Source organism: Pleurodeles waltl, chromosome 12, assembly GCF_031143425.1.
Source record: "Pleurodeles waltl isolate 20211129_DDA chromosome 12, aPleWal1.hap1.20221129, whole genome shotgun sequence".
In the NCBI taxonomy this organism is placed as follows: Eukaryota; Metazoa; Chordata; class Amphibia; order Caudata; family Salamandridae; genus Pleurodeles; species Pleurodeles waltl.
In genome coordinates this window covers 273,585,292-273,611,913 of record NC_090451.1, presented here as the reverse complement: position 1 = coordinate 273,611,913, position 26,622 = coordinate 273,585,292, and the positions used below count along the sequence as shown (strand labels likewise).

Below are 26,622 nucleotides of genomic sequence, written 5' to 3'. Positions count from 1 at the left end.
CTGAAGTTCAAAACACTCCATCAGATTTATCGAGTCAAATGGCAAAGGCAAAGTTTTATACGGTCTGTAATATGAAATAGTATCCCTTCATCAGCGTTGGCGTTACAGTAGTTTATAAGGATACTAAATAGCAGTACATACATTCAAAGTTCACTCGAAAGAATGGTTTTGACTGAAATCCTACTCTCAAAACCCCAAAAAAACAAAACACTAAAATATAATACATTCGATAACATCCATCAAACTGACTGGGTACTTATGGAGATTGTCTCATAAATGAGGTTTATAAATTCGGAGCCTCTCCAGGGAAAGGCCAATCATGTCAAACTCCACTGTGACTGTACGGTGTGCAGTAACAAAAGGTAATCTCTGCTAAGAATGACTCACTGTACTAACCTCTTTTTTGCCATCGCTATCAAAATCGCATAAAGCCAATGAACGCACATTGTCTCCTGTAACCTAGAAAGGAAATAACAAGCTGTTACTATGATAATAATGTATGTTTGGCTTCTTGCAATCTGATTAAAATACTTCATGAAAAAATGACAACTAGCCACACAAGGAGTGCACAATGTCCAGATACAAAACTGTCCCTGCATCAAATCTAAAATGCTACAACATCTTACAATTTTATTAGAATAGTTTCAGTTAAATCCCATCTTTTCAGTTGGTGAGTTACTTGATACAAGGTCATTTAGTTTGGGTATATGAGCAGGGGGCTCCAACCTAGGTGGAGGTATCTGGGAAGAGGGGGAATAAACCATGGATATGTAAAAGAGAGGGAGGCACAAACGTATGCTGGAGTGCAGGGACACAAACCACAAGAGGGCCTGGGCATAGACCAGGTCAAGAGTGGGCCTGTCTGCGCCCATCCGCGCCCAAACAAGACTGGACTGGCCACACCTCTTGGTTTCAATTTTCACCAACACCTCTATTTCTACTCCCATCATGAGTAGGGGTAAAACATCGCTGTCACAATCCTCTCACAAGAGAGCCGTAACGGAAGGAATATATTAACGTAATGAGGAGATCACTACTGTGGAGGAAGAAATTGGCCTAGCCACTAGCCCTGAGTGGTGGGACTTTTTGTGTTACACCTTTACCTTCTACAGATTCTCACACTAAGAATTCCACCAGTTTAGCAACTTCCCTCCTCCCTGCCCTACGCCTGTACCAAAAGCGTTACTGTTAACCAGCAATGTGACCCCTTCCTCACTCAACCTATGTGTTCAACCTGGAAGAAAAGGCTGAACAAAGGAATCGATTCAGGTCTAGGCCTCATTTTCAAACCCAGGTGTCTATAGCATTTCTTTCCGTTCATGAAATTCTTAATTGGGCAGCCTGTTAAAAACATTGACAAACTTATCACTGAATCATTTAAATAATGCTGGGATAGACTTCTATTGTTGAAAAAGCTCTTGGTGGCCTTTCAGCAGTCACCTGTCTTGGCAATAACTTATCTATTATCTCAACTGTCTCTGCTGAGCAAAGTACCCTTGCCCAATGTATCATACCGGCGCCTAAGCCACCTTACAATGTATCTGCCATGCCAGCGGCGAGGGTGGGATCAGTAAATGTTTCTCCCAGGTCCCTCCCAATGAGAGACCGTTCAACAGCCCTTGTATGCAATCTGCTGATGCTTCTTCACAACTTAGCTCAGAATCACCTTGTCCAGTGAGAGGCCGAATTTGGGCAATAAGGTGCGCCTGATCAACAGAGACCAGGTGTGTTTAGATCTTCCCCCAGCAGCTGTTCCATTTGTTGTCATTTTGACCAATGTCCCTCAACTGAAGGCCAGCTCTATCGAAGATCGCCATCAGCGTAGGGATAGGGTTGTTCGTGGCTTCAAGGTAAGACGGGCTCCAGCCTGCACATGGTTAACCATATTAATATGGTCTAGGTGTATTGCATGGCTGGGCAAGAGCTCTAAAACTCTACCCGGGACTGCAAAGTCATTAACTTTAACAGGGCAAGGGATATTCTAAGCTCACTAATTCTGCAACGTAACCCGGAAACAAGTATCACTCCAGGATCACTGGATTACTTTTATAAATATCTTCAGTCATACCCTAGCTCACATCATAGTGATCTTTGTACAGTTAGCTTTTCTTGAGGCATGGCTTCTTTTTCTGGTCACCCGGCCCAACTCGAAAGCGGTTTGTTCAGCGTATCTATCTCAAATCATTTTGACCCCTTGAGTACCTTGGACAATACTGACTGACCTACATCATTGACTGCACCTGCAGGGCTGCAGGAACCTCCGTGTTCAGAGCCAAAGAGTTGTATTAATAATACTCTTTGCATGCTAGACATCCTTTCCTGGAACACTGATGGTATTGCGGGTCTTAGGGATGACCCTTCCTGGTTGGCTCTCCTAAGGAGCTATGAAATCATCTGTCTTCAAGAGACTTGGGACACAAGTGGTAGCCTTCTCCTTGGTGGCTACAGCAGTTTTTCTGTACCTGCTCGGAGCTCTATGTCTGGGAGAGCCAAGGGTAACCTCATGATCTTAGTTTCTCTTACTCTTAAGTGTAAAATAGACCAAGTACATTTTGACTGCCTTAATCTGTTAGTTCTGTGATTGTCTTTCTCTAGCTTGTGCAGGTTTCTTGTTATTAACTTTTATAATGCTAATAGCCTCCCTCTTACTGCTGACCATGTTAGCATAATTAGATATTTGCTTGATAGTGGCCCTCAATCTGGCAATGTTTTCACACTGGTTGTTCTAATGGGCAACTTTAATCTACATTGTTGTGATGTCTGCAGATTCGATGATAGGTTCCTACTCTCCTTTTCACACACTCACTTTGTGCACACTGCACAAGGAGAGCTGTTTAATACTCTGGTGAGCTATTTTTATTTATCTGCACTGTATGAGGGTGAAGTGCAGTTCTGGGGCAGTGTTCTTAAACCTACTTTTAAGGGAAGTAGTTTGTCTACTATTATAGACTTTATTTTTGTTTCTGCTACCTTGCTGAAACTGTTGACACACTATAACCTGTTACAGGACACAAGACGTGACTACAATCCCTTGTTGCCACTCTGTTTAGAGACAACACATGGATTTCTCCCGGAATCTAAACCCATGGCAGCTGTCTACACATGACCAGGGGCACAGACTTAGATGGCAAGGTATTGACCCAGGCCTTTTTTTTTTCTTTTTTACCAGGACTTGCTTAGTCAAGCTTAGTCACTGTTTGAATCTTTCATGTTATGTATTGACCCTCAGAGTGACTTTTCTTTGTATGAGACTTTGAGCAGACCTGCGGCAGTCCTCCTTACTTCATCCCGACCCAGCCAATCTACAAATGTGAAATGGTTTGACTGCTCCTGTATTAGGGCTCATGGTAAGTTCTTTGTAGCTCTTAGGGAAAGGCCTAGGGATAGATGTAAAGTTGCTTCCTTTACAACCCAGTATAAATCTTCTCTACAGAGCAGGAATCATGAGCATAACAAGAGGCCTGGCATGATCTTGTTTCTGCCAGTGAATCTAGATCCAGTGCTAATTTTTGGGAAGATCATGAACCATCCTCTGTATACCACTGATCAGGGCAGCTCCTTGTCACATCATATTATGGCTGATATGTGGGTCAAAAATTTCAAAGCCATTTATAACAGGCCTTGTTATGTTGCAGAACAGATAGAGTCCCTTCTGACATTTATTTTTATGCATGACCTTTCTCGCTCTTTTGACTGGACGAAAGTAGGAGATGCTATTTTAACCTGGCCCCAATGGAATACCAATGGATTTACTCAAGTCCAGTATTCATTTATGGGCCCCTATTTTACCTACTTATTTTAATACCGTTTTAAAGCACAATCTCCGCAGTACATGGTCTAAGTCTGTCATCATCCCTATGTACAAAAAAGGCTTGAGGGATGACCCTCCGTACTACTGCCCAATTTCTTTGACAGATTCTGAGGTCAAGGTCATTGGGAAAGTGCTCCTATCTAGACTAACAACTTGGGCCAAAGCCCATAGAGTGCTATCAGATGTTCTATATGGTTTTAGTTCAGGCAAGGGCACTGTAGATCAGTGCCTTAACTTGTACCTTTTAATTAATAAATACACTGTGGCTAAATCTGGAGCTGTATACCTGGCTTTAATGAACTTAAGTTCTACGTTTGACAGGGTCAACCGAGACAAGCTGCGGTGTGTCATGCTAGAATGGGGATTGATAAAAACATTGTTTTGTTTGTGCATGATTTGCACTGAAATATGAGTGCATCTGTCAAGTATGGTACGAAGGGGAACGCACCGAAAACTTTACACTTAACAGAGGGTTCAGACAAGACTGTATTTTAGCTCCTTTTTTATTTATTCTCTAAATTGTTGGCTGTACTGTTCCTGCTCTGTTATATGCGGATGATAATGTGTTAGTCTTGAGGACAGGGCCATGTCTTCAAATTCTATTGGCCCTTTTTAGCAATTACATGGAATCACTTGATCTTACTATTAATTCGATCAAATCGCACACCAAAAGCAGATCCCACCTTTGCAAGGTCCACATACTTACCAGAGTCAAAACCTTCCCATACCTCGGCGTTGACTCGTCTCAGTTAGTCTTCTTTGGCTAAGATAAAAAGACATGCATTTGCCAGACGTATTTGCCATTTTTGACTTTGCTGCTAGATTAGGCCACAAATCAGTGGGGGCTATGTTTGAGATTTACAAGGCCAAGTGTATACCTATAATGTCTTATGGCTGTGCTATTTGGGGTTATGCTGCCATCGCCTCTTCACAGTGTGCCGAGAACATATTCCTCAGAGGGCTACTTGCACCTCCGAGCGGTTCATCTAATTTCATTGTCGGCGAGGAGCTGGGGCACGGATTTCTGGCTGACATGACTCAACTGGGACCTCTCGTATTATGATTGCCTGTCTGGGATAAGCAGCAATAAGAACTTAACAGGAAACTACTTAAGGACTGCCTAGGTTTGGCTGGTGTCTCTCGCATACCTTGGATTGCTTACATTTGTGATTACCTGTTTAAATTAGTTTGACCCTTCCTCTTAAGCACCCCTAGGAGCATTGAGAAGGCTGAATTTATTTTAGATTAAAGAAGCCTCTTGCAGACAATTGTATGAAGAGAGGGAATTCCTTGCTCTTTCTATGGTTTCAGTCAGGTCATGTTGTCTTCTGCAGTCCACTCTGTCAATAGAACCATATATTTTGTTTGACAAGCCTAACACTCATCGTTATTTGTTAACTTGTTTTTGGTCAAACATGGTTCATCTTTTACTTAGTATCCAAAGAGATGATGAACGGAGCACTCCTTAAATAGTTACTTTGAAATCCTAACTGTATATATGGAATCCAAACATAGTATCACAGAGTATCATGAATGTTCATAAAGTGATAGGTGAAGATAGCGCAAATATGTAGTGGTTCCAAGACTAAGCTATATCAGTTATTGATTTTAATACAAAAATTTACCAAAATATGAAGCAATAACTATAAAACAAACAAACCAAAATACATAAATATCACAAAAATATCACAAACACATCAAATAAAAACATACATGCCACACATTTAACATAAACAATCTAATCCAATTAGAGACAGAAATTCTTCCAAAAGGAGCTTAAAATCCAAACACCAAAAAATCCCAATCAGTTCATAGGAGATAGTATCAAATGTCCAATCAATTAACTTTGGGTAGTAAGATTTCTTGTTCTCCAGTGTAAGCAGATTGATTTGCAAATTTCCGATCACATTCAGCCGACACGTGTTTCATCCTGTAAAGGACTTTATCAAGGCTGACAAAAACAAATCATATCATTCTTTGTAATCACTTGTTTTATATTACTACTTCAACTAGTCTCAAACAAAATCTTAAAGTCAAAGTCTATGATCAATTTCCATGAGAACCACCACATGCACGTGAAGTTGTTAAAACCAAAAATAAGTGTAATTATCGTGACTCCTATATCATATTGCCACAGTTGTCCCATCAAACACATGAATAATAGGGACAAACCAACATTCCAAATTTTACACACTATTGTTTCTATTATTGTATTCCAAGAAATATCGTCATATTATTTTAGTAACAAAAAAAAAAAAAAAAAAAAGGAAATAACAACTGTATTATATTCATGCAGGTTAGTATCGTTAACTTAAAACTAGAGAGTGAATGTCATAAGTGTCTAAAAAATCAAAAACTCAAAGTGATCATATGAGTCATGTATAACATAGCCCAATTTGCAGCTCCCAGGTGGTGAGGGATTATTGAATAATATACCTTATCTTCCTGTATTCAATATATACTATTCCAGTAATAGTTGCCCAATTAAGAGCCGAATAGCTGTGCATCTGTAAAAGAACATAGTAGATCTCCAATGTACAAAAGACCAAATCACATGTAATGCACACACATTGGTCAACCTAAGTACTCCACTAACCTATGTTCAAATGTCTCTAGTCAAAACGTTCCGAGTTGGATGTGTTAAGTTGTAATAGTATAATCGAGATGTGGCTTCCGCAGTTACTTCAAAAGTCCAAACATTATTTTTATCTGCAACATATTGTAAGATAAGAAAAGTTTGTAAAAATTAACAAAACATTAACCTCCTGAAAATGCAGCCACAGCGACTAATTCCCAATCATTACAAAAATCCAACAAGTACACACATATTAATTAAATAAACCCCGTATCTGTGAAGCATTTAGCCAAATGTCTCTTACCCTGTTGCTGCCGAATCCGACCGTAATTAAGCGCCCTTCCGCATCGCTATCGAAAAACCGATTAACTATCGGACTCGTCCTTTTATGTTTGATAAACATAGAAGTAGGACACCGATATGTATACGCCTTCTGTTGTTCATCTAACTAGCCAAATGGCCATAGTAGAAAAGCGGCCGCCATCTTGAAATTCCAGTCGCATTAATTTCAAAGTTGCCACACCACAACGTTCACCAATTTTACAAAGACACATAAAAAACCTCATCAGTTCCCAAAAAGAAAGGAAGTCAATTACATAAGCTAACAACGACATTAGCCCAACTACTCCATTATTTATGTACTCCTGATTATAACAACCGAGTTTATGCGCGTACCCACGGTTAATTTAACAACAGAAGCGCCATCTTGAAGGGATTCATAATAAGCTCACTAGTGTGCTAGTTCTCTAATGCAGAGCGCCCCTCTTAAATTGGAGAGAGGTGCAACCTGTATATTTGCACTAATAAGCAAAGTGTTGATCTAAATACAGATCCACCTTTATATATCGAGTCCTATATGATGTAAAATCACAGCTTACGTCATTACCATTCTGGAAAACAAGAACCCAAACCGATAAAGTTGAGACATGTTGTAGTAGAACATTATCACAAAATGGAAAATGAAGTAAAGCTCTATATAGTTAATTATTTCCTTATAATTTACTCCATATATCTATAGAAATCTCAAGACCCCGGCGCACACCCAGAAAACGCAAACTGAACTATCTTATATATTGCTTTTGGTGTGCTTGTAAAAAGTTACATCAGTGCAGTCAGCCTTGTTAGCCTGTGTTGTTCATGCAACAGGCAAGTAGTCTTATAATTGTGCACATTAGTAGATGTAATAGTGTATCATGCAATTTCCAGGTGCACTATACTACAATCTGTAGTGCACATCCCCAAATTTGTACTCCGCTGTAACAATGTCATTGTCACATACAATAACGGAGCAAGGATCTCTTCAATGTTTTCACAAGAGCATATAACATCATAAAAAATGATACATTTCATGATCTACATTCATCCCTAATTGTATGCTCTTCAACCTTAATATCCATCTTGATTCATTTTTTCGGAGTTCTAGTTCTCGATTTCCCCCTCTGGGATGTGCTCGTGTCTGGCTGATACCCATGTATTTAAACATGGGAACCTCAAGTGTAGAGTGTTCTTTGAGCACATGGCGCACTACTGGAGATAGTGTGTCATTATTTCTCAAGGCCCGTACATGTTCTTGGATCCTCTCCTTTAAGGGTCGGATGGTGCTCCCTACATATATTTTCGTGCATTTGCATATCAAAATGTAAACCACATATCTCGTATTACAATTGATAAAATCTTGTATCTTATATGTCTTACTGCCATTAAAGTTGAAAGTCAAGGTCTTATGTAAAGCCAAATGGCAAATATTGCATTTACTGCAATTGAAAAAACCCTTTGGTTTTTCTGGTAACCACATAAGTTGTTTATCTTTGAGAGGTGGTAAAAAGCTCTTGCAAATTTTGTCCCTGATGGTAGTGCCTTTTTTATGAATCATATGAGGTTTGTTAGATAAGACATGTTTTAGAGTGTTGTCAGTGTGCAGGACATTCCAATGTTTAAACAAAATCCTATAAATGTCCTGACTGTTTTGACTAAAAGAAGTGCAGAATGATATTGGTCTTTTTGATGTAACATTCTTTTTACACTTATTAATCAAAAGTGACGATCTTGGCAGCTTGTTAAGTTTACCCCTTGCACTGTTCAAAATATGTTTAGGATAACCTCTCTGGGTAAATCTGTTCTCTAATTTGTCCAATTCTATCTCGCAGAGTCTGTTATTGCTGCAATTTCTCTTAACCCGAACCATCTCACCAAAAGGGATGGCGTTGATTTGTGTGGATGGATGGGAACTGTTGGCATGTAACAGTGCATTGCAAGCAGTCGATTTGCGATGTAAATTCGAATGTACACAGTTGTTTTCTATGAATATTTCCAAATCCAGGAAATTAATCCGGTCCCTACTATGTTCGTACGTCATTTTGATATTGAAATCATTATTGTTAATGTGATATATGAGTTCAACCAATTGAGATTCATCACCGGTCCAGATCATAAGTACATCATCGATGTACCTTCCCCAAAAAAATATGTGTTCTGTCAGATTCGTGGGACCGTTAAGCCAAAGGTGTGTTTTTTCAAAAAGACCCATGTATAGATTTGCATAGGAGGGCGAAAAGCGTGATCCCATCGCTACCCCTTGTGCTTGTCTGTACCATCTGCCTTCGTGAACGAAGACGTTGTTCTCAAGTATGAACCGAATCATGTCTACTAGCATATTGGTATGTTCCAAATATGAGGCCGATCTGTTGGCCAAAAAATGGCAAACAGCTTCCAGACCTCTATTTTTCGGTATACACGTATAAAGAGAGCTAACATCCAAAGTCACCCACATCATTTCCGGGGACCACGTGATGTCTTCTAGTTTTACCAAAACATCTTGTGTGTCTTGCAAGTATGATGGAAGGTTTTTCACAAAAGGTTGTAAAAAACTGTCTATATATTTCGATAATGTTTCAATCAGCGAATCTATTCCGGATATAATAGGTCTACCAGGAGGTGCTGTCTTATGTTTATGTATTTTAGGAAGTATGTATATGCAAGGTGCCCTAGGATAAGCATTAAAGATGTACTTATATTCAGCATCAGAGATAAGGCATTGTGTTTTCCAATTATGCAGTAGTGTGTCCAGTTCTCGAACTATAGTAGACAAGGGATTATGCTTTAGTTCTATATATGATATGTTGTCTGTCAGTTGGCGATTGATTTCATTAACATAGTCTGATCTATTTAGAATGACTATGTTGCCTCCCTTGTCCGCTTCCTTTATTACTAAGTCCTGGTTGTCACTTAGATCTTTTAATGCCAGTCTTTCCTTTTTGGTTACATTAAATGTGATGTGTGATTTGCCCTCCTCGATCTTTTTTTCAAGTTTATCTAAATCTTCCACAACCAATCTCTGAAAGGTGTCAATCGCATTGTCACTAACTAATATAGGTGTAAAAATGGATTTAGGTTTAAATCCACTATTTAGTGACAAATCCTGTATGATATTCAAATCATTTAAAATGAGTTGTGTATTGTTCACCTCATTCTCCATATCGCTGATTGAGAGTAAAGTTTGAATATCCTCAATGTCTTTTATGGTATGTGTGCTTAGTATCCACAAGGGATGGTCTTATGACAGACAGCCCTCCGTGTATTTGTGACACCGTATCTACCCAAGACACCATGCACTTAATTTTATTCTGTCCTATTGATAAGCACTTTAGATCTTGCTTCCTAAAGTCACTTTTAGTGGGAATAATTTTTACTCAGGGTAGGCTGCCTTATTGTTTTTACAGCTATTGAGGAATCCTTTTGTCACTCTGTTGCTTGTTTCTTAAACTGAGCTTTTAGACTAAGGAACTCCATGGTTGATGATTTGTAACATCTTGCTTTGTTATTTGTACTGCTTGGTGTTATTGTAACTGACTTTTATGGCTTGTAATTTCAAAGCAAATAAAGCATATTGATCGTTTGATTGATTAACTGGAATAAGACTGTCCTCTGTCTTTATGTGTGTACAGAGCTCCAAAATTGATTATAGTCACTAAGTCATTGGCAAGGAGCTTCAACATGATCTTTTCCTGTGAATAATAGATAACTTTACACATTTGGATAATGAACTGAAATATGAAAGCCCTGAAGAAACCTTGAAACAAACATACATTGCAACTGTGATTTTATGTTAAACAGCTAACCTCACCTGTCCTTTCTCGCAATCCTCTTCCTTTCCTCAAATTATCAGAGTAGAATGTATCTTTCTCAACAAATATTTATGAGCAATATTATCAATATCCCTTCTTCGGGTGTCCTGTGACAACATAGCTAATAACTAACTAACTCCTAATATACTATACCCTACCTCTCACTCAGAGCGCTTTGAGACATAAGCTAACAAAGATACGCAAAACAGAAGTCACAAGTGGTCACACAACTCCAAATCCAAGGTTAGCCACCCTACTTCCTAAACAAGATGGCAAGCTCTAGTCAGTCCCAAGAAGGGTGTCACCTTTCGGTGCTTTAAGTCTATCACACTCGCGAAAATTATTGTCTCAAAGAATTTCAGACCAGGTTCTTGGAAACTGCCTCAGCAGATTTCACAGCTCTTTTGGCTTGAGAAGATTATGGCCTTCTACTGGCTGTTTTTTCTGGTATTATGACAAAACTGTTTCGCTCTAGTCCTAACAAACTGAATTCCCATACGTAACTTTGTTTTCACAGGAAGATGACTGTTGTGCAATTAAGGGATGTGATGCATTATATATGTTGAATATTCCTTTTTGAAATATTTTCTTTTTATTATGAGTTTAAGAGAGCTTTAAAAATGTCAAATATTTGTCCAAAATTGATTTGTAGCAGTTAAGAGATTTTATTGCCAAAGAAAATCATGACTAGTGTAAATAATACTAAGGAGAATTATATTCTTACTGTCCAAAAAAGATCATTTCCTTCATAATCAAATCCTTGCAGGGCACAGTTTCCACCAATAATTGCAAGAGGAGTTGACACGTTGCCCAAATTCCCAAGCACAATCGCGTTAGCTCCATCTGTGATCTAAAAGAGGAATTCAAGGAAATTTAAAAGCAAGAATATAGAATAGGCAAACATCACTAAAATGTATAGAGACACAGAGTAATTACAGAAAACAACAGAAGTGATCACAGAAAAAAAGACACATTTGGTGTTGATTGGTTGGTTGCAAGTGTTCCAAAAGTGGTAAACAGAGAAAGGGCGGCTAAATTGATATAGGACCAGATCCATCACGTGGATGAAAGCAGAAAATGTACTTAAGTTGCCTGTAGTCAGGTTAGGATACTAGTGTGATTTCCTTGTGTGCTGTATACTCACCACTGCATGCTTCAGCCTTCAAGTGCTTATTTAGTGGAATGGTATCTGACGTGGCATCAGCTGAAGGTATGCTCTGCCTGAAAATATCTGAGCAACAGCAGCATAGAACAAGTAAATTAATCTAACATCCTGAGCACGTGGGAAGAGCTCAAGAATGATCACAGTTATAGGAAAGTTGATCAGGCAAAAAGATTATGAGCCTTGCAGTCTAAACTGTGTGTGTGCGTGCCCTAGTGCTTGTGTACCGGAATACATTTATTATATTTTGAGAGTTGTATAAAAAGCAAACACGATCGAAGGGTATCAGAGTGCTGTACAGAGAGAAACCATAACAAGTTACATAACAGAGTTTCAAGCAGCAAACACAAAACAAGAAAAAATTATAGAAGTAGGATCAAATGTGTTGGGTAACAAAGTGTGTCGTCTATGAGCACTGTACTGGAGACATGACAGTGAAACAATGATAGCAACGGCTCAGCGAGAGGGTAACAAAGGGTGTCAGGTGGTTCAGGAGACAACCATGAACCAGATCCTTAAGGTAGGAATCTGTTTAGTAAAGTATTTTTTACCATTTTTTTTTTTAAAGCATTTGTCGATGTGTTAGACTCCATCTCAGACAGGAGAGAGTTCCATATTCTTGGGGCAGAACAAGAGAAGAGGCTGGCGTAGGTCTTCTTTATTCTGAATCTAAGCGGTTCTAGCATGAGGGAAGTGCACAATGTAGGGAGCGGCTGCCACTTGAGATTATAGTGAATAGCTCGCTCCTGAGGTTGTTTTGCATATTACATTACGGAGGATAAAATCAAAAACTACAAAAGATCCTTAGCTTTGACAATACACAGGGATGTTTTCATGAAGAGACATTTTCAATCACCACCTGCTCAGGTGGGGCCATCACTAGCTCATTCAAAACAAGGGCAAATAAGAAAACTCGCGATCCCAATGGATGGACAGTTGAAACTGGTGGTCTATTTTCAGAAGAAGTGGGGCATTAAGTGCTTGAATGCCATACCCGAGTTAGTGAGTGTGTTGCCCTACCTGTTGCTTAGAAAATCCATAAAAAAAGAGGAGGTCTAAGAGTTGTTTCATCAGAACCGACTACAGGTCTCATTAGGCGCGGCCCATTAATGGGGCAGGAAAAAATGATTGCATACCAGTTGGCACATTACCTAGGGCTCAGTAACACCACAACATTAAGAGTTGGATACTGAAGGTTAAACTACGGAATAGGAAATCACTGGAGAAACAGTCTAATTACTCATTCTTGGCCACATTTTACCCAGATTTCAACAAGCCAGAGTCCCCAGGTTCGATGGTTTACTGCATTACTCATTGTCCTGATGGGTATGGACGTCCTTTACTTGGCCCGTCGGATGTTGCAAGCAACTGAAAGTAGAGCTCAGTGTGTCTGCAGAACCAGCAAAAGACCAAGAACTGGCTTCACAGACTAGATACTGAGTAGCAGTCTCCCACAGAGGACTAGAAATGCAGCTCTGGGCAATGCAGAAAGACTGCCACTGCTACCAAGGCCTGGGACAAAACAGGGATGGTATATGTTGAAGAGGGCAATGCCGTCTACACATCACATTGCGTTGTTGACCTTTACATTCTGGAACTGGAAGTCAGCATTGTGGAGGTCTACTGCTCAGAGCTAGACTTCCTTCAAAATTGAGTCCAGGAGATGGCTCTTTAACACTCAGAGGGACTGCTTTGGTCTGTGTGGATAGCATACGGGGAAAAACGGTCTATAACACATTACCCCTTCTTTGGTAAGCTTTAAACACACTCCCATAAAGAACCACAAACATTAGCTCTGCAAATGTCCCTGGAGTAGGAACACATGAAAAGAGGCACCTCAAAATTGTGGCTCTGGTGCCAAAATGAAAAAGAGTATTAACTAGATTAACTGCTCCTTAAATTTCTTGGAGTCACAATAGAAAAACTCAAACTACCTACTCTCAAGAGCATGCAGAGGTCTACCTCACTATTTGTTTGAGGCCCTAGCGAGGTGTGGACAAATAAGGGAATCTTGCCCGCTCATAGCATAGGCACAGAGGAGGAAAAAGAAAGAAAATCATACAGGAGAGGGACAAGAGAGAGAAAAAATAAACTGTGGAGCACATATATATACATAGTTTTTATGAAGGAATTCGATACAACTGAGTGAGAATTAAACGTAAAAGAAAAACATTGTAAAAGAAGAAAGTAGGAAGGCAAAAACGAAAGTAAAAAGGCACTGAACCCAGAACTGGATATGACGATGAAGACTTATTCCCGATTTAAAGCTGGGTGGAAAAGGAAAATCCTACGATTTGTGACAACACCCGCGGTGGAGATATAAATTTCCGCTGATGGTTCCATGGCCGAATTTAAGAGCCCCAAAACAAATTTAACAGATTTTGCATTACCAATCAACTTGAAATCAGGACTTCGGACTGATAAACCACATAACCCTAGTTAGCATTATTCTGCATCGGATGACTTTCATTATCATATCTACGAGCATGTTTGTCCCACCTCTCTGTAAAACAAATCCGAATTGTTGTGCACATCGTAAGCCAGCACGTTAGTCTGAGTCCCGACGACAAGGGAGTCATAGCCCAGCTGGGGATTGAGCACACCGGCTGTCAGACAGCTGACAGACTGGTTAATGTTGAGCAGAGACGTGTCCGAATCCTGGGTGCTTTGTACCACACGATGTGCCACTAGGCGCTGCCCTCTACTGTGGGGATTGTGAATAAAAACCTGCAAGAGAACAAGAAAAGTATGGGTTCAAATTGTTTAACATTTTTAAGATTTCCATCCTGTTTTTGAGCTCTGTTAACAGGCATGCACAGATCAGAAACACGTTTTATGACAGGTGTGGAATATACAGTGGACAGGTCATAAAAATGTTCCACAGCACTTACATCTGAAATTATACAAGTGCTGCAAATATCAGCATGAAAACTTGAGGCCTCCACCCCAGTGCAAGGCCCCACGCTGCCTAAAACCTGCTCAAGCGGGTGAGAAGGTGATTAAATTAATCCTGTGCAAAATCATTTATCATTCTTCCTCCTCAATGGACACAAGCTGGCACAATCAGGAAGATTACATTTTTGTTAAATAGCTGGACACGAATGCCTAATGCCACCTGCTGAGAGGGGTGAGTGTGGCACTGCTGGTAAGACCAGAAAGCGGATTCAAGGAGAGGCACTTGAAATGGCACCTTAGTCAACCATTTCCTGATGTTTAGGCTGGTGTAAGTTACAGACGTCTTACTGAGTATACACATAGGCCCAATTATCTGAGCGGCTTGTAAATATACCAATCAGTAGGGTATCACATTTTATCAGATGCGATAAATATTGCATCTCCCACTTCAGCACTCACCCTTCATCATTGTTTATCTAATGTGGCAATCAAATTGTGAGCCAGGCCCGGCATTTCGTCGATGTTTACATTTCGTGATGAATATACTCTGCAGCCCTGTAAAACAACACTAATACTGCCCACAAAAATGCGGGGAAGTCGAGCTACAAGCGTCAGCACAAAAAGGGGCCGTTCGAGGTCACAGGAGTTTATAATCAATGACAGGTTTACTGGCACAAGTGACGCAAAGGCCTAGGCATTGCAGGGAAGCTGAAACAAAGTAGTAAAGTGCTGAATACTAAACATAGTTTGTCATTTATAAACCAATGAGGACTTGCTGTAGCAGCTAAGAAATGGACAAAGAGAACATGTTCTATTCACGGCCAGAAGATCAGACAACACGGGCAGCTTTCACTCAAGGCTTCTGGTGTTCCTTTACTTGTTACAGTAAAATGTCGAAGCAACAATGTTTACTATCAAAATCGCACCTATGCTCGCATATCAGATTCTGGTTTCACGAAATGTGCTCAGTGACAGACTCCTCAGTGGAACTCAGATTACCCTATAATAGAGGTCTTCAAACTGGGGGCGGACCCCTCTGACAGGGGCGTAGCTTGCTCAGTAAGACTGGGAGTTGTGAGCGTCAGACTTTCCATATACTGTTAAAATACACTATGCGACAAGCAGGGTGCATGGGAGGGGCCTAAGGGGCAATGGAAAGGGGAGGACTGGGAATTGGTGGAAGTACTAAGTAAGAGAAAGCGTAACACTTTGTAAAATAATTAACATTTTACAACTTTTAAAATAGGAAGGAGAGACCGTGAATGCGTTTTTGTCTGTATGTAAACATTCCTAGTCAAATCCGATAGACACCTCACCACACGCTGCACCCAACTATTTATTGGATAATACATTTATTAGTGGGGTGTAACAACCCTAACAGCCCCCCTGAAGCTACGCTCCTGCGCCCTGATGGAGCAGGACTGGATCACAAGGGACACAAGCACCGGCCAAAAGCAGCACCCTGCTGACAACAATGCTAGGTTTTTACTGTAAGGCCCAGAGTGCCAGTGAGCACAACCTGTAGGGGGCCATCGTAATATTTGTGTCACAGATGCCCTGACCTGGAGGTAGTGTAAAGGGTGGGGCTCCAAATAACTCACAAAATCCTTGTCCCCATCACTTGGTGGGTATATTTTTTAATAAACGTTATTGGTTTTGTGCAGTATTGCATAAACATAATATCGCAGACATCAAAAGATGAGCAATATAGCATCCTGCATGCCTCATTGCACTTCTTACTCAACAGTTGGTACTAGGGTGCAATGTAGGAGGAACAGTACATTGGGCCTGTCAACTATCTGCAATGAATGTAAGCAAACAACGAATTACATATGACATGGATTACCAAACACTGTTTTTTCTTAAGAGACCGATTATCTAACCACCCCCCCCTCCCAAACTATATCTAGCTAGGGTTGAAAGAGGAATAACCCCAGTCAACGTTTAAGGTCTGCAGCAAAACAGGTCAATCTACTGAACTCCCGCCTCCCCTCCCCACTAGGCCTGCTTGCATATCACTATTTGGATATTTGTACACTTTAGTGAGACTAGGCTGCCCACAGCATGATTATTTTTTCCACAGGAAAGGGGTGCGTCATTAAAAAGTTTGAAGACCCCTGCCCCAAAATGACATAGTAGAACTCAAATCTACAATATGTAAGCATACTAGAAACCGGCATGTTTGTCTGCCTCTTTTAACATGTGAAATCATACAGAAACTAACAGACTCAGCTGCTGCAAGATAACTCCTACCATCACCAATGCTGCCTCTAAACATGCCTTGAACGTACACATCACTAGACGACGAGCAAGTCATTTCTCGTGGGCTTGGTTACATTTGGCAAGCTATAGATATATATACACACACACATATATATATATACACACACACACACACACACATATATCAAGCACGTCTCTCTGAAAATGCGCTGAAATAAATATTTACAGAGGGAAACACTGATAAGGTCACTAGCTTCTAAAATGTCTAACTATCCATATTCCAGGTCTCAAATACTACAGGAAAGAATACAGCCCCTACAATGAACATGTCCATTCAGACAGCAGAAGAAACATGGGGGTCTGTCAACTGGTTGGATAAAAGAGACGGAGAAGTATTTGAGAGCAAGGCTTCAGTCGCAATTTTAAAACAGGAACAATTAGGGTGAAAAACATGGCTTCTTTTCCAAAAGGCTCCTTATGATGAATGAAGAACGAATTAATGAATGAATAAGTCACTTGAAGAGCGCACTACACTACCACTCCCACAGGAGCATCTTGGAGCTATGCAGATAGAAGTGACCCTGTTGAAAGGACGAGGAAGGCAAAAGGGATTCTTGCTCAAAGAATTAAGGAGTAGCAAGAAGCATCCGAGGCTGAAAAGAAGCAAGTGTCTTTAATTGCTTTTCGAACAGTAATTCCTATTCAATAAATCTTAATGACGGGAACCAGAAAGTCAGAACATGGGATAAGAATGTCATCTATGTTACACCATAATGGACTGTTTGCTAAATATACCCTTAACTGATGTATGAAACAATAATACTGTTGCTAAAGTTCAATTTCTAATACAAACAGTGAGATTATACATCTTGTTTCACAAAATCTTAACAAAAGAAAAAAAAAAAGAAAAGCTTCTTCCCAATATAGCAAGTTACACAGATTCAGAGTGTTTTTCATAGCTTACTTCAAGCATTTTCTCTGGCTGGTCCCCCTTTCCTCTCTAATAGGAAACGTCCTAAACAACGCGTTGTGAACAACGCAGACGTTTCCCACGCAAGCGTAACTACGCTTCCCGAAACAATGACTGCCTTTTTCTTTGCCTTAGCCAAGCATGTGTCAAACTACACATATGCGTGGTTAAGGCCCAGAAAAAGGCAGAGTGGATCGGGAGAGGGCTCAGTGGGGCTGGGGCAGGGTTGGGGGGTTGTTTTTAGGGGTGGGGTATAGATTAAGGGCTTGGGGTGGAGGGAGGGCTTTTTTTTTCTTTTTAACAGGGGGGTGGAGGGGTTTGGGTATTTTTTACTTTTAGGGCTTAGGGTTGGGAGCAGGGTAGTTTATGTTTTAGTGGTGGGCAAGGTTGCGATGAGAGAAGAGGAGAAAGGATCAGAAGAGGATGCAGTGAGGTAAGCGGGGTTGGGGAAGGGTTGTGGGTAGTTTTTAGCAGTGGGGTAGATTTAGAGTTTAGGGTGGGTGGGGGTGTTGGGGTACTTTCGTTTTTAGGAGCAGGGGTGGGGGGTCGGGGTAGTTTTTATAGGGCTCAGAGTGGGTGGGGGGGTCTTGGTAATTTTGTTTTTAGGGGCAGGGTGGGGGGTCGGGATAGTTCTTTTTTAGGATTTAGGGTGGGTGCGGGGTCGGGGTAGTTTACTTATTAGGGGGAAGGTTTTAGGGCTCAGGGCCGGTAGGGGTATCGGGGTAGTTTAGTTTTTAGGTGGAGGGGCGTGGTAGTTTAGGTAATCAAAGTGGAGGTAGTTTTTGGGGTCAGGGTGGGGGGAGGCTGCATGAAAGAACCACGCATGCCATTTCACAAGCAGTTTCCACACATGCCTTTACTAGGCATGCTTTTACAACAAAATTGTGTGGAAACAATGCAGTTGTGGTTCAGACTGTGTTGTTAAGGCATGCGCTGTTCTGGCATGTGTGGTTCCATCACACAACCCTCTCTAATGTCTCCCTCTAGCTCCCTTCGCCCCTCGCTCTGACCCCCCCTAAGCTGTCTTGCTCCCTCTTTGTGATATACCTCGAGAACTGGGCTCATAGGGGCCGGCAGGCAGAGCTCACAAGGCCTCTTGATAGCGCTCACCCGTCAGTTACCTTCCGCTTGCATGTTTGATTGCTCTACGGAATGGTGGCTTCTCGTAGTCTGCAGACGGCGCATCTGAACTAATCTATTAGCACCACGCCTGGGCGGTTCTACACAAGGAACTCTCAGCACAACGGCTTCTATATACCGGAGAGGGAGGTTCAAGACAGTGTGAGAAAGGTGCCGGAAGACTAGAATGCGACAAAAATGCAGGTAGCCCGGAGAGTCCCGAGGCAGGTGAGCACCAGTCGTGAGTCGCAGGAGGGTGCTCTGTCCGAGGGACCCAGCGGGCTGTTTGCAAACTTTACTAGTATGAGGCACCATCATTTGAAACTGGCAGCGCTAGCATCTGGCACACCATCTGCCCTGAATTCAAGGAGAAAGATGACACAAGAACGTTTAGCAGCCCAAAAGGATAAAAGCGCTTGCAGTAAAATGCCACCACCACACTTGCTCCATAATCAAGATAACAAACAAGTACAGCTCAATCTGCCAGTCAGGGAGAGCCCCTGCCATCTCTATGCCTTTGACCATGCCTGCTTCAAGCAATCCAGAGACTCAGTCCAACGATTTGCAGGCGGGCAATCAACGTGGTGCGCCACACCAGATCTCAGGTAACGCAAATTCAGATCTAGTTTCTAATCCCGCTATAGATCTAATAGTTAAGGTCAAAGACCACCGCTTGTTTCAAAAATCCTCCTTTAAACCAGGAAAAGATAAAAGCCTGGCAAAACAAGCCATTTGTGGAGGCAATAATAGTTTAGCGGGGCAGAAAGAAGTGAGGTTTTCATCAGCTGGAGGTTTTCAGGAGACTGACATTGCTACTCCATCACCCATATGCCTAAACGAGGAAGGTCAAGCTCGAGCCGAAAGCAAACATTAGGAAGGGGAGTACACAGGCCCGGGGGCTGTGGGCTCTTCGCCTTGGGATCTCCAGATCAATAATTGAGTTAATTGTGACAACAAGCCGTCTGCCCAACAACCCGAGTCATCAAAATTGTTATTAGAAACTTTTTTGACAGCAATTCGCATCCTGAAGGTGCAGCAAGCCCAACAGATTGCATTTTTGCACCAAAATTAGCCAAGAGAGAGGAGGGTATTGTGCAGTTACCAAAGTGGTTCCAAGAAGCTGAGCTAAGATTTGCAGACATCGAGACTATTGTTGTGCTATTCCACAAGGATATCACGTACGAACAAAAAAGGGTTTGACAGCTAGGAGCAAGGTGGAAGAGATGGCGAACCATTCTAGACGCCCCAACCTTCGATTTATTGGAATTCTGGAGGGCAGCGAGGTACAAGGAACTATTCAGAGCGTCCTCAGCTAATGGACTCACTGATTTAAAAAGTTCATTCTACCCATTGCACCAGCTGACTTGACAATTATGAGGGCTCACAGGGTTCCAGCTCACTGACCAGCCGAAGCAAAATATTGATGTACAATTTTGGTGAACTTTTCAGATGCATTAAGGAAAGGATTCTAGCTGTAGCAATTCATAAAAATCTGTTGTTTTTGCAGACAAAGTTCACATGAGGGTATTTTCTGATCTGTCCATCGTTTCAGGACTTCATTAAGTCATTTTAATTGCTGTGGGTCAAGCATCTTTGGTTTAGCAGTCTAAACTGAAGGTCCTCATCGATGGTCAGTTCCATCTGTTTTAAGCAGTTGAAGAGGCTCAGGCTTTCCTGTCACAGATTTAAAAAACATAAGGGGGCTCTTCTTTTTTCTTTCTTTTTTTTTAGGGCTGGAAAGAGGACTTTTTTCTGTGTGCTGCTTTATGATTACTTTCTTGGTTCCTTTAGTTGCAAAGGGGGTGGGGTTCACACAAGGGGCGCCAGGGTGCCGTACCATGGCACCCATCAACAGTAAGGGAGCATCGAGGGAGGAAGGTGTGAAATCCCCAGATTCGAGGTGGGGGCCTAAGGGGGTGGATCAACACAGTGAAAAAGAGCAGGATGAAAGAAGGGAAGAATTTTCTTGAGTATTTGTTAAGTGAAATCATGATGGAAATTCAGCAAGAGGGAGTTTTTTTTTTTTCTTTTAGGGCAGTTTAAAAGTACTAAAGTTGAGAAATCTGGTTAATCGCGGGGGTAATGGTACAACACATTAAAATTATCACCTGTAATGTGAATGGCCTGGTGAACAAGCATAAATGTGGAGCTCTGTTGAAATGGTTAACATCATTCAACCCTGAGGTAATATCTCTTCAGGAATCCCATTTCAAGAGCAATATCCCTAAAGTATTGATTCTGGAAAAACATTGACAAGCCTATTTCGCTTCTGCAGGGGTAGCGATGAGGGGAGTAGCAATTTTATTGTCTAAGTCTATGGATTGGCAGATAAGGAAGTATCAAGGGATAACACAGGCAGGTGGATATTAATTAAAGCCTGTGTAGCAGGTAGCGTTGTCAACCTGCTGAATTACTATGGCCCCTTATCAGATGAAACTGAGTCTTTGAAGCAAATCTACAATCTGGCAATAGAGGCAGTTGGGCCATTAGTGATAGGAGGAGCTTTTAACTTTATTCAAGATTTGAGGAGGGATACCTCTAATAAAGCTAAAAAGCAGCTAAAGCCCAAAACAGCCAAGCTTCTTAATATATTCAAGCAGGACCTTGCCTTAGTTGACCCTTGGCGCCTAGACCATCCCGACTCTATACAATACACTTGTTATTCCCATAGGTTTGGGACAGCTTTGAAGCTAGACCATTTTCTCCCTACAGATTCACTGAAAAGAGGTTCTGTTGAGACGCTTGCTATTTCTTTTATAGATCATACAATAGTTTCTCTTTCAGTGGTTCTAGAGTCATCAAAGAGAAAGAGATCAAGACAGTATTTTGACAAATCTTTGCTCTCAGCTCAAACATGTCTAAATGAAACAAGGCATTTAATACAGAAGTTTTTTTAAAGATAAATTGCAACTCTGCCCGACTTCATGGTATGGGAAGCATTTAAAGCTGCCTTTACGTAGCAAGTGATATCCTATAAGGCTAAGTTAACTAGGGCCCGCTTTTGCAAAATCCAGGATCACCAAGCAGCAGTTGATAATGCAATGGGTGAACTCACAAGGCTAACTGGTGGTCCTACATCTTAAGCAGAGCGTCACCTACTGCATGGGCAGGTAGTGAGGGCAAAACAAGAGCTTACAGACTTTTTTGTGCTAGAAAAAAATCTCTGGTAGTAGAGTGGGAAATGCCTGGCGTGGTCGACCAAAACCAAAAATAACAAGCAGGCAAACAAAATTAAGTACCCAGGCACAGGGGATATGGAGGCCGAAATAGAGGGGATAGCTAAGGTATTTTTCAGCATTATAGCTGCATATATGAAGAAGCTGAGTCGGTCCCGGGCCAGTGTTAGGGCAGTATTTTGACTCACTGCAGCTACCACAATTTTCTAGTGCTAAAAAAAGTGAAATTGGTCAAAGAAATAGAGCTCCTGGAAGTTGCCACTTCCCTAAAAACATGGCAAACGCCAAAACCAGTGGGGGTGGTGGCATCCCTACCAAACTCTACAAAACCTTTACAGAAGAGCTTCTTTTAACAACTCTTTTTAACCAGATCAAGGATTGGTCGGAGATACCAAACCTTTTTTAAAGAGCCCATCAGGGTGAGTTTTCTTTAAAAATACAAAAAGCCTACTGATGCTAATTCATACTGCCCAATTAGCTTGTTAAATGCGGACTATAAATTATTCAGGAAAATTTGAGCAGATCAGATTGCACCACGGGCCCAATCGATGATTCACCAGGATCAGAATGGGTTTTTGCTTAAATGATCTATGTCAGCAAACACTAATTTTCTGATTCAAGCAATCGATTATTCCCCAGTTTTCATGATGAACGCAGAAAAGACGTTTGACCTAGTAAACTGGCAAGCGTTGTTCTATATTTTGGAAAAATTTGGATTCCCGGTTCAAACTGTAAATATGCTCAAAAAGATTTATAATGGGGCTGAGGTCAAGCTTATTATTAATTCAAGAGAAACCGGGATAATAAAGATAAATTCCCACTTCTTTTTACCTTCTTTATGGAGCCCCTAGCAGCTAGGATCTGTAGCAATCCATTGATCCTGCCCCCTATCGGAGGGATGGCGAAAATTAAATTATTCACTGATAACAATTTTATATCTGAGAACCAATAGTTTGAGTACACAGAATGTTATAGATGAAATTGCCGATTACACACAAATAGGGGGGGGGGGTATAAAATAAACCAAGCTAATACAGAGCTCCCACTGTTTAATTCACTATGCTCTGAGCTTCCAGCCAGTCTACAGTTGAATCCTCAATGCCGTTTTAGATATTTAGGAATCTATGCTACAAGTAACTCTGCCCAACTCTTTCAGTTAAATTACGGTTTGATGCTTATTAAGGTCAGAATGCTACAAGAGAGATGGAGCCTTCTACCACTATCCTTAATCAGGAGGGCTGCACCAGTCAAACTGTCTATCCTACCACTGTTTTTATTTCTTTTTTGAATGTAAGAATTCCCAGTGTTTATCTCAAAGAGGTAGATACTATCCTTAGGACATTTATATGGCATAATAAGCAGCCCAGTGTTAAAGTGGCTATCCTTCAACTGGATACAGCCCAGGGGGTGTCACGGCTGCCAAATTTTCCATCATACTACAAGGCCGCCTTAGCGGATACTATATATGGTTCAGTTTGCAGCAGCACCCACGGTTCATGACAATTTTTTGCTGAATCTCATGATTAAGGAGAACACAATCGGATTACCAGTTTTTTTACGGACCATGAAGCCCCCCAAAAAATCAGGATATAAAGTGCTGGATGCTTGAACATTTTGTATACAGGCATTTTTTTTATCTTGGAGCATTCCTGCATGCATTACCTATACCCTACTACGGGACTGTGAGATCTGGAGGCTGGTACTATCAAAAGGAACCCTACAGACATGGAAAGCCATGGGGTTTGATAAATTAGGAGATTTTTACAATGGTTCAAATCTGATTTCACGGGGTAATAACCCAGCAAATTGATAGCCTGAATGAATCTTTATTTCTCAGTTTTAATCAAATATATTTTTTTTAAAGCCAACTATCTGATAATGAAGGAAGATGCTTGTATGCTAGTTCATCGTACTAATGAAAACAGACTCTCTGGAGTGGGGAACTGGTATTACTTTCTTTGACAGTGTTCCAATCAGATACAGATACCCGAGCTTTTGGAAATAATTTACCACAACACCAGCTGTAGGTTTAATAGCAGAGAATGGCATTAATTAGCACGCTAGGTTACAGATTGCTTAGAGCAGCAAAGTTTAAAAGAATGGTGTTTCTATCAAGATGGCTAGCATACTACACACCACACAGGCTACAATGGATCGTTTCATCCCTTCCTGATCAATGTTTTAGATGTTATACAGCTGAAAGGGGAGACTGGGTCCATATTTTCTTTGCATGTCCCAGGTTACATCAGTTCTGGAGTGAGGTTTTCTATAAAATTGGTCGAAACGCCCAAATTACTATTTCACCAGAGCTAATGTTGGTATTGTTTGGCACATCGCATGAGGTGCATCACTTGACCAAATACCAGCAGTATTTTATTTCGATAGCTATAGCACTGGATCATTCGCTGATTTTGCAGTGTTGGAAAACAACCATGGCCGCAACATATCATCAATGGTTCAATAAAATGATTAGAACTCAAGCTTTTGAGAAGGCATATGCTAAACTGGTAGGGGTCCTTCAGAGGTTTATGGCGATCTGAGGAACTTTTATGTTAGATTGTTATGTACTGCTCTGAATCTTTTACATTCTATGGTTCAGTATGTTTGTCATAGGACCTAGGCCGCAGCTTCAAGTAGGTTCTTGGTTATTTAACTAGGAAGCGTATTTCGAAAAGAGGTCAGATATTCAATATTCTGAATCATCGGTTTTCTTTTATGTTCGTGCTCTAGCATTTTGGCACTTTAGGTTTTAGGTATTTTTCGGATATAGTGCTTGAAGATATCTTATGGCACTTTTTTATGCCCTTTTCGAATGTTTTGTTATCTCTATATTCTTTTCAGGGATCTGTGTCATTTTGCTAACTTAACGATTTAGAACTGTTCAAGCCTCGGCACTCCACAGGATCTTTCGTCTGTGTAGGAATCAGTAGTGCAGTGATTTATGCTTTAGGCTTTGGAAGTGCATTCTGTCCCGTGTTTATTTGCACATTTCAGTTCCTAACTGCACTACCTTAAGCACTTTTTGCACTAGTTCACTATTGTATTTTAGCTTTGTTTATGTGTTATCTTTCTGAACCAGTACTGTTGTCATGACTATCATATTTTATATGTTTTAAGGACTGCAGCTGGGTCAAGGATTGCATGTGACACTTTCTGCATTGATCTATACTTTGTTAGTGTTTTTATCTTTTTCTCGGGGGTTAATATTTTTTATGGAATACAGCGATATCGAATTATTTCATTATAATTCAAGACACCTCGGTACTAAACGTGATGTTCTGTACCTTATTCATGTTCTAGTTTTTGACATGCCAATTATGAATTCTATTCTGCATTGCGTTTGCTTGCACACTTTAATTTAGAAACTGCGCTATGTGAAACACACTAGTTAATTTCAATGTCACTTAATGCCGCTAACATGTATTTCTTATTTAAAAGTAAAAGTAAAAGTGAAAAGATGAGGATAATATAACATTCGATCATGTTTTCAATGTATCTTGTTTCTTTTAACAATAATTTTCTGATGAGAAGGATTTTAGCTTTGCCTCGGTTATCCTGCTTAATGAAAATACTGAAAAAATAAAACTCTGCTTTTATGTTTTGTCGTGGTCCTATTCTTGTGTTCTGAATGCTCCTTCTGCCTCCATCCCCTGCTCTTATCTCTCCATCATGTTCTTTCTGCCCCTTCCCATGCTCCCACCTTCTATTGGTGCACAATTGAATGCAGGTCCTAGTTCATAGTGCATCAGTGAGTAGTCCCTTCAGGATCTCGCATTTAGTTCACTTTTAGGCTGAAAGTGTGATTAGTGAACAACAGAATTAAACTCAAGGCTGTGCATTCAATATGCCATCTTTGTAATGCTGGTGCACACTTTCAAAGCATACAAGGACTGAAGTTCTGAAAGTGCAGATTTTATGTATTTCTTCAGAAGCAGATTCCCTGCTTGAGGGTTTATGGATGTCCAAGAGTTAGAAAACTGCACATCAGAGGCGGGTCTATCGTGGGTAGAGTCAGATGGACAGGCTCTGTGAAGGCTGCCTCACCCCTCCGGGAGGCATACGTAGCGTTCCCATAGATATCGAATCTGATAGCTATAAGGCCTTCTCCTTCCATAGGCTGGTATGGCGGCTCCGTGGACAGCAGTATCCTCTGCTGGCCTATGTTTAACCTCATTGCCACTAGATCATCATATTATGTTATCCATTCGTCTTGAAGTGACTGCTATTCTCAGTTACCACAATACAATATTTCCAATTGAGGATTTCTGTCTGTTGAGCAAAACACGGCTGAGTAAAAGCTTAAGAGAAACCCTTTTTTAGCTTTACCTTATTTTCTAACAATTTAACCCGCAAGTGAAAAAAGAAAATCAAGAAAAAAACACACCTTGCCTGCTTGAGTGGCAGCTGTAAGGCACGGGTGCACGCCGTCATATTTGCCAACAGTCACCATTCGGGGGTTGATTTTGTGGTTCAGCTTCAGGGTAAATATTGGCACAAGCATGGTCGAGTCCCTGCAGAAGAAACAGTTAGATGTTAAGCTCGGCAGAACAGTCCACGTTCAAGTTAG

General features: G+C 40.9%; 1 protein-coding gene across 6 annotated transcripts in view; it reads right to left on the bottom strand.

The window, feature by feature from the left end:
* Positions 1-26,622, bottom strand: part of BBS2 (Bardet-Biedl syndrome 2) — a 305,860-nt gene that overhangs the window by 120,493 nt on the left and 158,745 nt on the right. For all 6 annotated transcript variants that reach the window (XM_069215826.1, XM_069215824.1, XM_069215829.1 and 3 more), the window contains 4 exons: positions 26,440-26,566; positions 14,172-14,399; positions 11,235-11,360; positions 397-459 (listed from right to left, as the gene is read on the bottom strand). In XM_069215826.1, the coding sequence (XP_069071927.1) occupies positions 397-459; positions 11,235-11,360; positions 14,172-14,399; positions 26,440-26,556 (534 nt within the window). In that variant the 5' untranslated portion in view covers positions 26,557-26,566. The remainder of the gene's footprint in view (positions 1-396; positions 460-11,234; positions 11,361-14,171; positions 14,400-26,439; positions 26,567-26,622) is intronic.